The 17,989-nt window shown below is 43.2% G+C and overlaps 1 protein-coding gene across 3 annotated transcripts in view; it reads right to left on the reverse strand.

Annotated features, from left to right (window-relative positions):
* cemip (cell migration inducing hyaluronidase 1) overlaps positions 1 to 17,989 on the reverse strand; it is a 155,570-nt gene that overhangs the window by 76,327 nt on the left and 61,254 nt on the right. For all 3 annotated transcript variants that reach the window (XM_085278589.1, XM_085278576.1, XM_085278582.1), the window contains exons 6-8: positions 15,667 to 15,846; positions 8,308 to 8,378; positions 8,071 to 8,166 (exon numbers count right to left, since the gene is read on the reverse strand). In XM_085278589.1, the coding sequence (XP_085134715.1) occupies positions 8,071 to 8,166; positions 8,308 to 8,378; positions 15,667 to 15,846 (347 nt within the window). The remainder of the gene's footprint in view (positions 1 to 8,070; positions 8,167 to 8,307; positions 8,379 to 15,666; positions 15,847 to 17,989) is intronic.

Here is a 17,989-nt window from a genome sequence, read left to right on the forward strand (position 1 = left end):
CTTACTGGATGTCGTAATGCAATGATGGATGTGGAGTACATGGAGGAGTTGGATAACACGGCCAACATGCGTGCTATCGTTTCCAAGCTTCCGTACAAGCTGAGAGAAAGGTGGAGAACATATGCTTGTGGGGTCTTAGACAAGGCAAAACGCAGAGTCACATTTGCAGATCTGGTGGAGTTTGTCAATAAGCAGGCCAAAGAAGTTTTGCATCCATTGTTCGGTGATATAAAGGACAGCACATTAAAGGTCCAAGTTAGAGGGCAAGTGGATGAGAGGTTGCAAAGGAGAAGTGGAAACAGAAAAGGATTCACTGCAGCTGCAACTATCACCACTACACAGGACGTACCCTCTAAAGAAAGGAACAAGGTCAGCGGGAAGCAGGTGTGTGCATTTTCCAAACCCTGTCTTTTCTGTCGTGGTGAAGAGCACACCATGGAACAGTGCAAGAGGATGAAGAAGTCACTTCATAAGGAAAAGATTGACTTCATGCGAACTAAAGGACTATGCTTCAGCTGTCTTAAGCAGGGACACATGAGTGGTTCGTGCCAAGAAAAGGCAAGTTGTCAGGTTTGTGCACAACTGCACCCCACAGTGTTACACATGAAGACTAAGCCCAGTGCTACAAGCAAAAGGGTAGCTTCTGAAGTGGAATCATTAGAAAGAGAAGACCAAACAGAGTCAATCGTGAATGGATTTGTTGAAATGGAGGCACCTGCTCACGCTGCAGAGAAAACAGAGCACATTTTGGCAATAGTTCCAGTACAAGTGAAACCTAAAAGAGGACAAAAGGTGACACACACTTATGCTTTTCTGGACCCTGGCAGTACTGCCTGCTTTTGTACTGAAGAGTTAATGCATGAGCTTAACTTGTCTGGCAGAAAGACAAAGATTTTGCTGAAAACAATGGGAGAGGAAAAGGTCGTCAGTAGCCACATTGTGTCTGGGTTGGAAATAAGCAGCTTAGACAGCAATGACTTCTTTGAGTTGCCAGAAATGTACAGTCACAGTGACATTCCTGCTTCTGCCGACAATGCTCCTTCTCAAGACTACGTGAACAGGTGGACCTATCTTCAGCAGGTGTCTATACCTAGGATTGAAGCAAAGATTGGACTGCTAATCGAGGCTAATGCACCTAAAGCTGTTGAACCTTGGCAAGTTATAGCCAGCGAGAATGGTGGTCCATATGCTGTGAAGACAAGGCTCGGTTGGACCATCAGCGAACCCCTCCAAGGAAGCAGTTCACAAAAGGCACCATGCGGACTGATTCAGGTTGCAGCAAACCGAATATCAGTTAGCAAACTGGATGAACTCTGGGACCAGCAGTTTAAAAGTGACTTCCCTGAGCGTGAAAGAAACGAGAAACAGGAAATGTCAAGAGAGGATTTGCAGTTTCTGGAGATAGCGACAGAGTCAGCTACTAATGTGGACGGACACTACAGCATCGCTCTGCCATTGCGGAACAAGCGCATTAAGATGCCCAACAACCGCAAAGTGGCTGAGCAACGTGCGTTACACCTAAAGCGGAAGTTGGAGAGGAATACTTCATTCCATGCAGAGTACTCGGCTTTCATGAGTAACGTCATAACCAACGGTTACGCAGTGAAAGTGCCAGAACAGGACCTTGATCGTGACGATGGAAAAGTTTGGTACCTACCGCACCACGGAGTTTACCATCCCAAGAAACACAAGCTTCGAGTGGTCTTTGACTGTGGAGCATCGTACAAAGGCACCACCTTAAATGATCAGCTGTTACAAGGACCAAATCTTACCAGTACCCTTCTTGGGGTAATTATCCGGTTCAGACAAGAGGAAGTGGTCATCATGGCAGATGTGGAAGCAATGTTCCACCAAGTAAAGGTGCCTGATGAGGATTCTGACCTTCTTCGGTTCCTGTGGTGGACATCTGGTGACATTACTCAGAATATGGTGGAGTACAAGATGGTGGTTCACATTTTTGGTGCAACTTCGTCACCAAGCTGCGCCAGCTTTGCTCTGCGCAAATGTGCTGAAGACAACCGAGATCCAGCCAACAGCCAAGCGGTTGACACAGTCCTGCACAACTTCTATGTGGACGACTGTTTGAAGGCTGTGAGCTCAGAAGAGGAAGCCATACAGTTATACCACACTCTTAGAGCTGTATGTCAGAGGGGTGGATTCAGGCTCACAAAATGGATAAGCAATAGCAGAGCAGTTCTGTCTGCTATTCCAGAAGAAGAAAGGGCATCGGAGGTTAAAGATCTCGATCTGGATCAGGACACACTCCCCATTGAGAGAGCGCTGGGAGTCCAATGGTGTATTCAATCTGACAGCTTCAGGTTCAAGATTGTAATGCCAGACAAGGCATCCACTCGGAGGAACCTTCTGTCCACTGTGAGTTCTGTCTACGACCCACTGGGTATCTTGTCACCAGTCACGCTTCAAGCAAAGAAGATTCTGCAAGAGCTTTGCAGGAGAAAGATTGGCTGGGATGTCATCATACCTGCAGACCTAGCTCACAAGTGGCACAAGTGGAAGACCCAGCTCCGCCAGCTAGGGAACATAAGCGTTCCAAGATGTTTTAAACCTGTGGGCTTTGGAGAGTCAGTATACAATCAGCTGCAACACTTTGCTGATGCCAGTGAAGAGGGCTACGGTACAGTAAGCTACTTGCTACAGAGGAACAGCCGTAACGAAGTCCACTGCGCATTCATGTTGGGAAAGGCAAGAGTGGCCCCACTTAAGCCCATTACAGTTCCCCGCATGGAACTTACCGCAGCAACCATGGCAGCACGCATAGACAGGGTTCTGACGTCTGAATTGCAGCTTCCGCTCCAACCATCTGTATTTTGGTCAGATAGTACCACGGTACTCAAGTATATCAGCAATCAAACAAGTAGATTCCGTACCTTTGTTGCTAACCGTGTGGATGCAATCTTGAAATGCTCCAGTCCAGAGCAATGGAGGTATATCAACACCTCACTGAATCCTGCCGACTTTGCATCAAGGGGGCTCCGAGCAGAGAGCTTCATGCAATCCCACACATGGTTACAGGGGCCGGATTTTCTCACCAAACCCATGGAAGAGTGGCCAGAAGAGGTGCACCCAGTTGAAGGCCTGACTACAGATGACCCAGAGGTAAAGGGTAACCTGGTGTGTGCTAGTACAATCAAGGAATGTGAAGATGTAGTGCTGGAGTTCCTGCACTACTTCTCATCCTGGTTTAAACTTAAAAGGGCAGTGGCATGGATGCTTAAAGTCAAGAGCATTCTGCTGCAATTGTGTCGCAAAAGGAAGGAGTTGTGTGCTGTTAAAACACAACCTGAAGTCGAGAGGGATATGGAAGGTTTCAAGGACAGCCTGTTTCAAGGGGACACCAACAAGCTAACGGTAGAGAACCTTGCGAAGGCTGAAGAAGCAATCATTCGCTACTGTCAGAGAAAGACATTTCCTAAGGAGATCAGCGCACTTTCTAAAGGTCAGGGGGTGAAGAGGACTAGTAGTCTTTTCAAACTGAGTCCAGTACTTGAACAAGGCATCCTTAGGGTCGGAGGGCGACTCAGCAGAGCAGCACTACCCGAGGAGGCTAAGCGGCCAGCAATCCTGAGCAAGGATCTTCACGTCACGAAGCTTATCCTCAGAGAAATACATGAGAACTTGGCTCATAGTGGTCGCAATCATGTTATCTCCAAGTTGAGAACAAAGTTTTGGGTACCCGGTGCCAACTCTGCAGTACGAAAAATACTCGCTAGGTGTATTGCCTGTCGGCGTGAGCATGGAGTTGCAGGACAGCAGCAAATGGCCGACCTACCCCGAGACAGAGTTCTGCCAGATGACCCTCCATTTACTAACTGCGGAGTGGACTACTTTGGTCCGTTCGAGATCAAACGTGGTCGAAGTACGGTGAAGAGGTATGGAGTCATTTTCACCTGCCTAACCACTCGTGCAATACACTTGGAGATGGCAGCCTCGCTGGACACAGATTCCTTCATCCATGCTCTCCGTCGATTCATAGCCAGACGAGGCCAGATAAAGACCCTTCGTTCTGACAATGGAACTAACTTCATTGGTGCAGAGCGTGAACTTAAAAGAGCCATTGCTGAATGGAATGTGTCCAAAATTGAAGACCACCTAAAACAACAAGGCATTCAGTGGATGTTCAACCCTCCCTCAGGACCCCATCATGGAGGGGTCTGGGAGAGATTGATCAAGTCAGTGAAGAAAATCCTAAATGTTACCTTGAGGCTGCAGACACTGGATGAAGAGAGCCTGCATACACTTCTGTGTGAGGCGGAGGCCATTATTAACAGTCGGCCAATAACCAAAGCGTCCAGTGATCCAAATGATCTGGAAGTACTCACTCCCAATCACCTGTTGCTGCTCAGGAACAAACCATCTCTTCCTCCCGGATTGTTCGACAGGCAAGATCTCTACGCAAGAAGAAGATGGAGGCAAGTGCAATACATGTCGGAAATATTCTGGAAACGATGGGCAAGGGAATATTTACCACAACTTCAAGAGAGGCAAAGGTGGACCCGTCCATCTCGCAACTTTTTGGTTGGAGACATTGTGCTTATTGTTGACGATACAGCCCCACGCAACTCTTGGATTACAGGGAAAGTAATCCATGCTATCTCAGACAAGGCAGGAATGGTGCGGCAGGTTAGGATCAAAACCAAGACGAGTGTACTGGACAGGCCCATTACGAAGATTTGCCTTCTGCAGGAATCGGACTGAAGTAATCAACTGCAGAGACTGAAGTTTGTGTACCTTGGCTCCACAAGTGTAATTTGGTAATTGTGTAATAGAGTCACAATTAGGGGCCGGTATGTGGGAGCCAAGTTAAGATAGTTCATATGTTTAGTATTTATATTTCGCTGTTGTTAAGCTTGTTTGTGTAATTAATAATTTTAGGAAATAGATGCATGTTTATGGTGGAACTAGGTTACGTAGTACCATGAATACATGTGCCTTAAAGACTCGTGTTTATAGTAAAATCCGGGCATCACGGATGTATGCAAATTAGTGCATGCGGTGCGGGAGGGGGGAGAGAGAGAGAAAAGGAGTTAACACGGCATAAGCTATACGGGGCAGCAGGGTAGAACAGAGCCACACGGTTTTCCTACCGTAGTAGGTTATTTTGTTGAGGACAAGTTAAACCTGACCACTCCTGTAAGATGCAAAACCTGTGGAATAAATTTTTTGTTACATCTTTTCACATCGGAGTCCCGTGGAGTTCTTTTCCTCTTCAAACTGACGTACGCGAGTGAATCACGGGAAAACTGGTCTCACGGCTTACACAATAGCACAATGTGTCATTGCAACACTTGTGCAGGACATTTACTGGTCAGAAGCTGCCACAACTACCTCTGTGTGTCTGCAGTGCAACAATAGTACCCAGTGTCAATAACATGAGCCAGTCTGCCTGAAACAAAAGCATGAAGATTTTGCTTGTGTTAGCTATGTTGCACCCCGGCAGCCTGTAACAATATAACAGTTTGATGGAAAATGTTTCTATGTTTTAAAAAACATGGAGCATAGAGACTTTCTTTCATTCTAGAGTAGCCATGTGGCTACAGCCAAGATAACTGCTAAGATGTAGCACAGCCCCACAGCATGTAACAGCTGATAACTAGAACTTTCCAGGAGGACAGTGTGGTGATCACAGGAGTGTAGTAAAGTGATGTTTTTCCTTCTCTTAACTGCTAACAAATGTAACGTGTTGCTGGCTTCATGACCTCAGCTACTTCTACATCTTGCTCTGTTCTGTGAATGCTTCCATTTCGGTCACATGTGGGAATTCTTCCATTTTACAGCAGTTTCTGATGTCTTCAGTGTCCACGTGGCTTATGTTATGTTCCCAAAATCTATAATGTGTAATTCGTTTAAACGTTCAAATTACACATAACCAGGCTAAGCTAGCGATCGTACAATTAGTAAGTAGTAATGAACAATGGTTTGTTTTTTTGTTTTTTTACATACAGTGGCTTGCAAAAGTATTCGGCCCCCTTGAACTTTCCCACATTTTGTCACATTACAGCCACAAACATGAATCAATGTTATTGGAATTCCAGGTGAAAGACCAACACAAAGTGGTGCACACGTGAGAAGTGGAACAAAATCATTCATGATTCCAAACATTTGTTACAAATAAATAACTGCAAAGTGGGGTGTTCGTAATTATTCAGCCCCCTTTAGTCTGAGTGCAGTCAGTTGCACATAGACGTTGCCTGATGAGTGCTAATGACTAAACAGAGAGCACCTGTGTGTGATCTAATGTCAGTACAAATACAGCTGCTCTGCGACGGCCTCAGAGGTTGTCTAAGAGAATATTGGGAGCAACAACACCATGAAGTTTTTGCACATGTTTTTTGCACATGTCGAGGAGCGTGTCAGGCTACATTTCACTGTGTGTTATACTTGTATAACTATGCATGTGACAAATAAAGAACCTTGAACCTTGAACACAGCAGACAAGTCAGGGATAAAGTTACTGAGAAATTTAAAGCAGGCTTAGGCTACAAAAAGATTTCCCAAGCCTCAAACATCGCACGGAGCACTGTTCAAGCCATCATTCAGAAATGGAAGGAGTATGGCACAACTGTAAACCTACCAAGACAAGGCCGTCCACCTAAACTCACAGGCCGAACAAGGAGAGCGCTGATCAGAAATGCAGCCAAGAGGCCCATGGTGACTCTGGACGAGCTGCAGAGATCTACAGCTCAGGTGGGGGAATCTGTCCACAGGACAACTATTAGTCGTGCACTGCACAAAGTTGGCCTTTATGGAAGAGTGGCAAGAAGAAAGCCATTGTTAACAGGAAACCATAAGAAGTCCCGTTTGCAGTTTGCCCCAAGCCATGTGGGGACACAGCAAACATGTGGAAAAAGCTGCTCTGGTCAGATGAGACCAAAATGCAAAACGCTATGTGTGGAAAACTAACACTGCACATCACTCTGAACACACCATCCCCACTGTCAGATATGGTGGTGGCAGCATCATGCTCTGGGGCTGCTTCTCTTCAGCAGGGACAGGGAAGCTGGTCAGAGTTGATGGGAAGATGGATGGAGCCAAATACAGGGCAATCTTGGAAGAAAACCTCTTGGAGTCTGCAAAAGACTTGAGACTGGGGCGACCCTAAACATGAAGCCAGGGCAACGATGGGACGGTTTAAAACAAAACATATCCATGTGTTAGAACGGCCCAGTCAAAGTCCAGATCTAAATCCAATCGAGAATCTGTGGCAAGATCTGAAAACTGCTGTTCACAAACGCTGTCCATCTAATCTGACTGAGCTGGAGCTGTTTCAAAGAAGAATGGGCAAAGATTTCAGGCTGTAGATGTGCAAAACTGGTAGAGACAGACCCTAAAAGACTGGCAGCTGGAACTGCAGCAAAAGGTGGTTCTACAAAGTATTGACTCAGGGCGCTGAATAATTACACACACCCCACTTTGCAGTTATTTATTTGTAAAAAATGTTTGGAATCATGTGTGATTTTGTTCCACTTCTCACGTGTGCACCACTTTGTGTTGGTCCTTCACGTGCAATTACAATAACATTGATTCATGTTTGTGGCTGTAATGTGACAAAATGTGGGAAAGTTCAAGGGGGCCGAATACTTTTGCAAGCCACTGTATGTAAAAAAACAAAAAAACAAACCATTGTTCATTACTTAGTTAGCTTAGTATGCTTAGTTGGTAATAATGGGAACTGTTTGGGCTACCCTTGTGGGTGACTGTAACAAAGGTTTGTGGTCACTAGTGCAAGTTTTGGGAGATATATATGTATATGGTATAACTAGCAAGGTAAAGAGCACTGGAAACAGGCTCTTTAAGGGAAAAGGCTCTGTTCATATTAGTGCACCAGTAAAACCTGTTGCTTTGGCTGCCCCTATTCTTTGGGTACCATTGTGGTTAAATCCAAATGACTTCTGCTGTATTTATTTTGGATGGCAGTGTGTCCCTGATAAAAACTAAGTGGTGTTTAACATCTTGAGAGACACTGAGGCGCTGCATACTTTTGTCTGTGTATCTGCTCTCCCATTCTTTTCAGAAAGAAACACTGGTGTGGCTATGTGTCCGCAGAGTTACCTTGGACCCACTGGCTGCTGGCGGTGACGGTGAAATGCTCCCCAAAACTTGACTGAAAAACTTGAGCGCTCCGGGCCTCTGAAGACGCCTTAGTCCCTGTTACAACAAATGCTGTTAGTGCCGTAACATAAAACTTGCTGGGTTTCCTGGATGAAAAATGCTTTGATCATGTCATATCCCATTAAAATCATGCTAGTGGCAGGGTTAGGTTTTTAAAAAAAAAAAAAAAATTCCTACCTTGATAGACAGCAGTGTCCTCCACAACAGAAGACACATCACCTTTTGTCACTATAAAGGTCCAGGGATGCCTGTAGATAACAAAAAAAAAAGCATATGAAGAAAGAAGCCAGAAAATGGTAGCAAATCAGACAGATGAAAGCAGTAGAACGAGGGCAGAGAGTGGAATGAAAAAATGTACAGAAGGCACAGAAAGAACAGAAGCGAGAGATGAAATGAATAAGAAATGAAGCTGAGCCAGAAGCAAAACTGTCTGGACTAAGAACTGCCAATAATGATTGTTCTTTTCACAGGTTCAGCGTGTGCCATGTTGCAGAACCCAAAGTTTTCAAATCTTGTTTCAAGATTCAACAAGACCAATAAAATAATGCTGTCATTGTGCTGACAGCTCAACTCAACTGTGAATGCAACTGCGTTTGCATTCACAGGATGAGGTTCTCTCAGAAGTAGTGACAGCAAGGGAATGACTTCTGAAACTAAAACATGTTGATCTCTCTCTTGTAACTACAGGACATTAATAAAGAACCCAATCATGGTCCAGTCTGCTTCCCTTAAGCACAGTGACCTCTTTCTGAGAAGAATTAAATACAATTGTATTTATATAGCACCAAATCACAACAACAGTCGCCTTGAGGAGTTTTATACTGTAAGGTAAAGACCCCACAATAATACATACAGAGAAAACCCCAACAGTCAGATGACCCCCTATGAGCAAGCACTTTGGTGACAGTGAGAAAGAAAAACTCCTTTTTAACAGGAAGAAACTTCCAGCAGAACCAGGCTCAGGGAGGGGCGGGGCCATCTGCTGTGATTGGTTGGGGGTGAGGGGATGGAAACAAGACAAAAGACAGGCTGTAGAAGAGAGCTAGAAAATAATTATAACTCATAATTAAATGTAGAGTGGTGTATAAACAGTTGGTGAGTGAAAAAAGGTTAAGAGCTGGTTTAACAGAAGGGGGCCTGAAAGCTGGAGGCTCTGCCTCCTATTTTAAAATACTCTAGAAACAACAAGTAAGCCTGCAGTACGAGAGCGAAGTGCTCTATTGGGGTGATATGGTACTACAAGGTCATTAAGATAAGATGGGGCCTTATTATTTAAGACCTTGTATGTGAGGAGCAGGATTTTGAATTTGTTTCTGGATTTAACAGGAAGCCAATGAAGGGAAGCCAAAACAGGAGCAATCTGCTCTCTCTTTCTAGTCCCTGTCAGGACTCTTGCCGCAGCATTTTGGATTAGCTGAAGGCTTTTCAGGGAGTTTTTAGGACTTCCTGATAATAATGAATTACAGTCGTCCAGCCTGGAATAAATCCACAAGATATGATGTTGAGACAGGATTTTAGAGATTTTAGAATTTGTTCAATATGCACATTGAAGGACATGTCCCGGTCAAAACTGACTCCAAGATCCCTCATGGTGTCATTGCAGGCCAAGGTTTTTCTATCCAGAGTAAGTATCTGGTTAGATACCATGTTTTTAAGATTTTCATAGTCGAGTATAATAACCTACAATAACCAGTTTTATCTGAATTTAGAAGCAGAAAATTAGAGGTTATCCAGGGCTTTATGTCTTTAAGACATTCCTGCAGTTTAACTAATTAGTGTTTTAATGACTTCATGGATCGATAAAAGTGGGTATCATCTGCATAGCAGTGTAAATGTATGCTATGTCTTCTAATGATGCTGCCTAAGGGAAGCATGTATAATGTAAACAGAATTGGTCCTAGCACTGAACCCTGTGGAACTCCATAATTAACCTCAGTGTGTGAAGAGGACTCTCCATTTACATGCACGAATTGGAGTCTATTAGATAGATATGATACAAACCACTGCAGCGCAGTACTTGTAATACCTACAGCATGTTCTAATCGCTCTAATAGGATATTATGGTCGACAGTATCGAACGCTGCACTGAGGTCTAGCAGGACAAGCACAGAGATGAGTCCACTGTCAGAGGCCATAAGAAGATCATTTGTAACCTTCACTAAAGCTGTTTCTGTGCTGTGATGAGCTCTGAAACCTGACTGAAACTCTTCAAATAAACCTCTGCAGATGATCTGTTAGCTGTTTGACAACTACTCTTTCAAGGATGTTTGATATAAAGGAAGGTTGGAGATTGGCCTGTAATTAGCTAAGACTGCTGGGTCTAGAGATGCTTTTTGAGTAAAGGTTTAACTACAGCCAGCTTGAAGGCCTGTGGTACATAGCTGATCATTAGAGATAGGTTGATCATATTTAAGATCGAAGAATTAATTAATGGCAGGACTTCTTTGAGCAGCTTTGTAGGAATGGGGTCTAAAAGACACGTTGATGGTTTGGAGGAAGTAATTATTGAAGTTAACTCAGAAAGATCAATTGGAAAAAAGACTAAATAAATATCAATAATATTGAAAGCAGCTGTACGTAATGTTCCATCTGTTAGATAGTTATGAGCAATTTTTTCTCTAACAGTTAAAATTGTATTTGGGAAGAAAAGCATGAAGTCATTACTAGTGAGCGTTAAAAGAATGGTTGGGTAAACAGAGCTCCGACAGTTTGTGGGGCTACAATGCTGAAGAGAAATCTAGGGTTGTCTTTATTTTCTTCAATCATTGATGAATAAGAAGGTGACACTTTTTTAGATGGTTTATACTCTTGAGGTCCTATAAGTTGGGAGGTGGGGCAGGACCCAAAGTTTCCCAGTAGGAGATTGTCCAAAGCACCACACTGCCTTCGCTGGTTTGCCTTCTATCCATAGTGCATCCTGACGCTGGGTGTTCCCTAGGTAAGTGATACTCATGCACCCGGTCCACTTCTGATGCTCGCTTGCAAATTGTTGGTGTTTTCAGTGGTGGACAGAGGTGAGCATGGGCACTCTGTCTCGTCTGCAGCTATGTAATGCCATATCAAACAAACTGTGCATTCTGACACCTTTCACCAAGAACCAGCATGAACTTTTTCAGCAATTTGAGCTGTAATAGCTCATCTGTTGGATATGACTACACTGACCCTCACTCTTGGCCTCACTCCATCTATGACGCTGTTGCTGGTTCACCACTGCTCCATTAAGGACCAATTTTGATAGATACTGACCACTGCAGACCAAGAACAGCCCACAAAAACTGGGGTGTCTTAGCATGGAGAGTGAGATGTTTGGACTCTAATGCAGCAAAGATAGCATTGTCACTCATTCTGGGTAAACACTGTTTATTTATTTAACCATTTGAAATCATGTACTTTTTCTCCCAGGATCCTTCTACTTGACTTGAACAGAATGATTTATATAATAAAAACAGTTATCATATGGTGATGAACTGCTGTGGGCAATCCCAACAAACAAAAACACAATGACTTCCTACCTCACCCCATACAAGCTGAGGCCAATTGATGTTTATTTTTGTATTTCTTCACTTTCCAAATAATCAAACTAGCAGTTGCTCGTTGCACTTCTCACCAAGCTTTTTGCTGCTGGTCTTTTAGCACATTCCAGCTTTGTGCAGATCTACAGTCTCACCCCTGACATCCTTTGACAGCTCTTTGGTCTTGCCCATAGTGATGTAGAGGTTGAAATAGAAGAAACTGATTTTGTGGATGGTGGTACAGTTGAGATCAGGAGTATCTGTAATTGATTAACTGTAATCTGTGATAGGCAGCCAACCTGTGAGAGCCTAAGGTTTGGCTGGGTTGTAGGGGATCAAATATTTATTTTTCCCACTGACATACAAAAGTTATGAATTGATTTGCATTTTTCTGGATTTCTTGCTGATATTCTGTCTCAATGAAACTACAATAGAAAATTCCTGTTTCATTCTGTGGAAGTGAGCAAACTTACAAACTCTGCAGGGCATTTGGGTAATTATTGTTCCTTTGTTAGTATGTCTAAAGAGCTTTGACTGAGAACCTTCACAGACATTTGTTAGTATGGTTGAACCATTTGTTTGGTGCAGTTTTTATACATATAAAATGAGTCTATTTTAAAAATATCAAATTACTTTGGATAAATTAAAAGTGGACATTTTTAAGAAAACGATTGGGTTGGTATCTACACCTTAAAGCTCATCTGTACATGCTGATTTACTTAAATTGATTTTTATGGAGCAAATAAGCATTGTGTTGCTGTATTTCTGCATGCTGCCACAAGTACTGCTGTGACAGCTGCAGTAAAGATATGCAAATGACATAACTGAAAATGTATTGCAGAGTCTCATAAATTCCAGCTTATTAAAATGTCTCTGGGTGCACCACAAATTACACAGCCTCTCTCTCCTGATGACACCAGTGTCTGCCTGTTTGGCAATAGTGTAAGGAGAGCTGGCGACAAGAGTCGTTAGGCAGGAATCCCTCTGTCGCCTCAACACTGCTCCGATCGTCCTCCACAGCATCTACAACTGTGGAAGAAAGTGCAAATTGGCAAAGGAATGTTAACTTGTGTCTCTGTCCTCAAGTCATTTATAAAACCCTCTCAGTGTTTCCCGGCTCTCATCTGCAGCATTCATTTTCATAATGCTGCGCGGCTCAGGGGCTAACCACAGGGCCTGCACTGCCAACATTAACCAACATCTCCTCTCAGCCCACAACAAGGCAGCTGACATTACAACTAACAAACACGGTGCAAAGCACAATCGCACAGGCCTGTATTTTACCATGCAAAGTCACCTTTCTTTTCTTTTTCTCAAAAACAGAAGAGCACAGTAGTGTTGTTTGAAAAAGGTCTCAGTTTACAAGTATGAACACTAATGTTAGAAAATCGGAGACCTCAGCAGTCGTTTGGTCGTGATTCATGATTCAGTTTCCATTTCCCATGCATGATACACACTGACACAGTGAGTGCAGCATAACTTCACACAGTGCTCTTAGCTTCCACAGCTTCCATAATATGTAAATGTGTGTCTTTTAATCAGCACACGTATGCACATTTAGTCTTTGTAGTAGGTATGTCAAGCCCACTTTACCTGAATGACAACAGTGATGCTGTGTACAGGAAGGAGATGAGCAGACACGCCTTTCTGAGGACACTCAGATCCTTTAATGTGTCCAGCATCATGTTGGAGATCTTCTACCAAGTAAGTGCTGTTTACTCTGCTGTTGTCTGCTGGGGGGCAGCTTCAGTGCCAGAGATGCCGCAGGATCAAAAAACTAATCCACAAGGCTGGAAGCATCAGTGGTCAGAATTTACAGGCATTTGTCAGTGAGGGTCAGGGGTCACTGAACAAACGCCTTTTCTATCACGGACAACACACCCACTCCACTCCACACTACTGAATAAGCACAGGTCCTTCTCCTCAGACTAATCCAACCATAAAGACCGCTTCACTCTTACCGTTCTCGTTAAAGCTATATAACAACTCTTCATTCTTTCACAGGTGAACACACCTTTCAGGCAGAAGATCCCAAACATGTCTGATGTTTATAGTCTACATATGATTTATTACTGCCATTTGCACTTCTCTCTTGAACACTGCAAGTCTTACTTTTACTGTTTTTAACCAACTTCATTTCTACTTTCTCCATTTTTTATGAGTGTATAAATTCCTACAGTATCTCATAGTGCATGGTCCTTACAAGGCGCTCGTGGTACTTTTATTCTAAATGTGTTGGTTTTTTGTTTATTGCAGACTGTACAGTTTTTTAAAATCAACAACCTTTCACCTTCCACCACCTGAGGCACAGCCACCGATCTTAGATAAGTGCATAACATTTGAATCAAAGCACGTTTTCTCAAATGGTGGTAAACTGAACTGAACTTGTCTGTGTGCTACTTAAACCTTATATTAAACCTTATAAACCATAATGAACAAATCTAAATCGTAATATTTGGCTATTGTCAGCAGGTAGACTTGAAACACAGCTAAAAATGGTCTGCCTGAAACAGTGAATGTGAAAGCCGTTTAGTTTAATGTAAATCTGGAAAAATACACTACCAGTAGAAGCTTTAAGAACACCCCAATTCTTCCAGTTTTTTTAATTGCAATTCATGTCATTCAAGTCCAATGAATAGCTTGAAATGGTACAAAGGTAACTGGTGAACTGCCAGAGCTTTGAAAAAAAGAAGTTAAGGTTAACCCAAACTGAATATAATGTACATTTGAGAATTATAAAAAAAGGCCTTTTTCAGGGAGCAAAACCTGGGTTAACTATTTAAAGCTGCTCTGCAGCAATGGAGGTTGATGAAGCTCTGAAAGCTGTTGTACTACTAATTCCTACAGGTGTTCCAACTTTTCTGGATTACTTACAGCCCCTCTGTCTGCATAAAAGCAGTGTTGGCTTGGAGCACACCGTGGTATCATACCCTCGTGAGCATCTGTTGAACAGTATTGTACTGCAGAAAGTAGCGTGTTGCTAAAACAATGGTGAGAAAAAGGCAATTAACAATGCAAGAGAGACAGACCATCATCCGGGGCTGTTTTGCTAGAAGAGTGAAAGCAAAGCAGCTACAAGGTCCACATTTATGGGAAGTTCTGCAACAGACATGGGAAGAACGTTCTGAAGAATATTTGATTTCTATTTTAGAAAGAACGCCACAGGTGTGTTCAGCTGTTATAGCTGCCAAAGGTGTCTACATTGATGAGTCAAAAGTTTAGCATACATTCGATGATTTCTTTTTTAACTCCAATTGCTTATTTGTACTGTGCTTTCATTTAAGAGTGCAATGAGACATTAAACTGCATAATTTTCAATAAAAAACTGGAAAAAATGGGGTGTTCTAAAACTTTTGACCGGTAGGAAACTCAGTAGGAAACAAAGACGAACACTGTCTGCTCTCCCATGGCACATTATTCTCTAAATGATCAAGAAGACTTTATAACCAGATATAAAAGTACAAGTCTTCCAATCAGGAGTTGCTGCAGCAGACTGCAGTTGTCTCTTAGAAAACAAATGTCCTTTCTTTGTTTCCAATACTTCTCACCTTTTTAAAGTTATATTTTAGATTGCTATTTTATCACTGTGCAAGCAAAAGAAAAGTGGCCAGTGTTAGTTTGCCTAACAAATATTACCCTTGACATAGTTTGTAGAAAATCATTAATCACCAAGAGATCCCCAAAAGCTTCAGGCATTGATTAGAGAAAAGGACAACTATTCAAGGTGCTTCACCTGAGGTTCTAACATTTTCTCATTAAATCAAAGCAGTCCATGAAATGAATGCTCTGGACAATACTGTGCTGAGAGCTCAAAAACACATTTTCTTTCCTGACACGGTTTGAGCTCAGAAGTTTACACACACTCGTCAGGGACAAGAGAATTAGTATCATTTAGAATATGCTTTGGTAGAATTGGGGGAGTGTATTTAAATGAATCAACTTCCTGTGACACACCTGGCAAAATGACAGGTTCGGTTACAGAGGTTGATGGACTTCATTTTAAAATTGTGTTTCAATAGCCTACCGAAAGCCGAGACTCCCGATGTGTTTGCTGCCAAGCCTGGATATACTCTTCTTAGCGGAGTCCTCCAAGTTGTTGGAGCCCTCGTCATTGACCATCATCGCCAGTATGAGCCCAGGCTTGATGCCATCGACATATTTTGCAAGGCGATAACTCTCGTTTTTGCTGCGGTACGTGTCAAACCTGTGAGAATGATGCAGAGATTAAAAGAGAGACAGATAAAAGAGGAAAAGCACCAAATTCTTACGCCTTCTGTTCAGGGGACTTTTGAAAGCTGTGCTATTTTGCAAACAGTCTGCCATCATGAGATGACATGGAGAACACGAGCTATTTTGCACACTTGCCACTTTGCATTTTTTGCTTCAGAGCGGTTCACAGCTTGAATGAATCTCTGACGCATTTTTACTTGTAATTAAATGGTTTAAAACAAAGTTTAAAAACCTAACCAATAATGTTTCAGTCACGCTTGAGTAAAAATTGAATTGGCATTCTCCTTGTAACTAGAATAAAATTAGGAGAGTTACGACTGCATTTCACTTTTGACAACTGATTTTAAGTAGCTGCTGCAACCATTTCTACCCCTATGTACAGGTAAGTCTGCCGAGCGCCTCTCTCATTTTGCAGTAAAATCGCCGTCCTGCAGGTTTTAGCTTTAGGAGACTTTAGCTTTCTGGCACCTCGTTTGTGGAACCAGCTCCCAGTTTCAGAAGACAGACATCCTCTCTACTTTTAAGAGTTTTTGATGAAGCCCATGGTTAGGGATGGATTAGTGACCTTAAACCCTGGACCCGGTTTCTTCTTTATTCTGTCTACACCCATCTGGACCAGCCGGCGAGCACTGTGAGGGTCATGTTTTTTGACTTTTCCAGTGCTTTCAACACCATCAGGCCGACCCTCCTGGGTGATAAGTTAGCAGCGATGCAGGTGGATGCTTCTCTGGTGTCCTGGATTGTTGATTACCTGACAGGAAGACCACAATATGTACGTCTCCCACAGTGTGTGTCTGACAAGGTGATCAGCAACACAGGGGCACCACAGGGGACTGTCCTCTCCCCCTTCCTCTTCACCCTCTACACCACAGACTTCAGCCACTGCACAGAGACCTGCCATCTTCAGAAGTTTTCTGATGACTCTGCGGTGGTTGGATGCATCAGCAGGGATGATGAGACAGAGTACCGGGCTGTGGTCGACTCCTTTGTCACGTGGTGTGAGCAGAATCATCTGCAGCTCAACGTGGCAAAGACCAAGGAACTGATCGTGGACTTCAGGAAGACCAGGAAACACTTGACCCCTGTTTCAATCCAGGGGGTCAGTGTTGACATTGTGGAGGACTATAAATACCTTGGAGTACACATTGACAATAAACTGGACTGGGCTAAAAACACCACAGCACTTTACAGGAAGGGCCAGAGTCGTCTCTATTTTTTGAGGCGACTGAGGTCCTTCAACATCTGCCAGAAAATGCTGAGGATTTTCTATGAGTCTGTGGTGGCCAGTGCGATCCTCTATGCTGTTGCATGCTGGGGGAGCAGGCTGAGGGTCGCAGATGCCAACAGACTTAATAAACTGATCCGTAAGGCCAGCAATGTTGTGGGGATGGAGCTGGACTCCCTCAAGGTGGTGTCGGAGAGGCGGATGCTGTCCAAGATAAAGACAATGTTGGATAACACCTCCCACCCACTCCATGACATGCTGGTCAGTCACAGGAGCTCGTTCAGTGAGAGACTGAGATTACCGAAAAGCACCACTGAACGACACAGGAAATCTTTCCTGCCTGTGGCCATCTCCCTGTACAACGCATCCACTTAACACACTGTTTGCTGCTACAGCTACACATGTTTCTTTTCCAACTATTTATTTATAAGTGACTTATGTATGTATGTATGTATATATATGTATATATTGTACTATTCTTAGTTAGCGTATTGTCTGTCTTGTCTTAATGTTGGTTTAAAATGGAGCACTGTAACAAAAAATAATTTCCCCCAGGGATCAATAAAGTATTCTGATTCTGATTCTGATTCTGATTCATCTCTGGCTTTCTTTCACAACATGTCTTTTTCCTGCCTTCCCCACTTCACCCTCGACCACTCACACATCCCCTCCATGAGCCTTACTCTGCTGGAGGTTATATCCTGTTAAAAGGCAGTTTTTCTTTCCCACTGTCACCAAGTGCTTGACTTGTTTCATTGTTCTCTGTAGGTTGACTGTGGTTGTGATTTGGACCTATATAAATAAAACTGAATCAAATTGAATTCAAGGACAGTAACTGTGGTCTTTATTCATCAATGTCACCACCAAACATGAAAATCATTGTCACTGTATA

This window comes from Mchenga conophoros, linkage group LG1, assembly GCF_057382185.1.
Source record: "Mchenga conophoros isolate Kocher_MC1m ecotype Shallow Benthic linkage group LG1, M_conophoros_male_GT1.1, whole genome shotgun sequence".
In the NCBI taxonomy this organism is placed as follows: Eukaryota; Metazoa; Chordata; class Actinopteri; order Cichliformes; family Cichlidae; genus Mchenga; species Mchenga conophoros.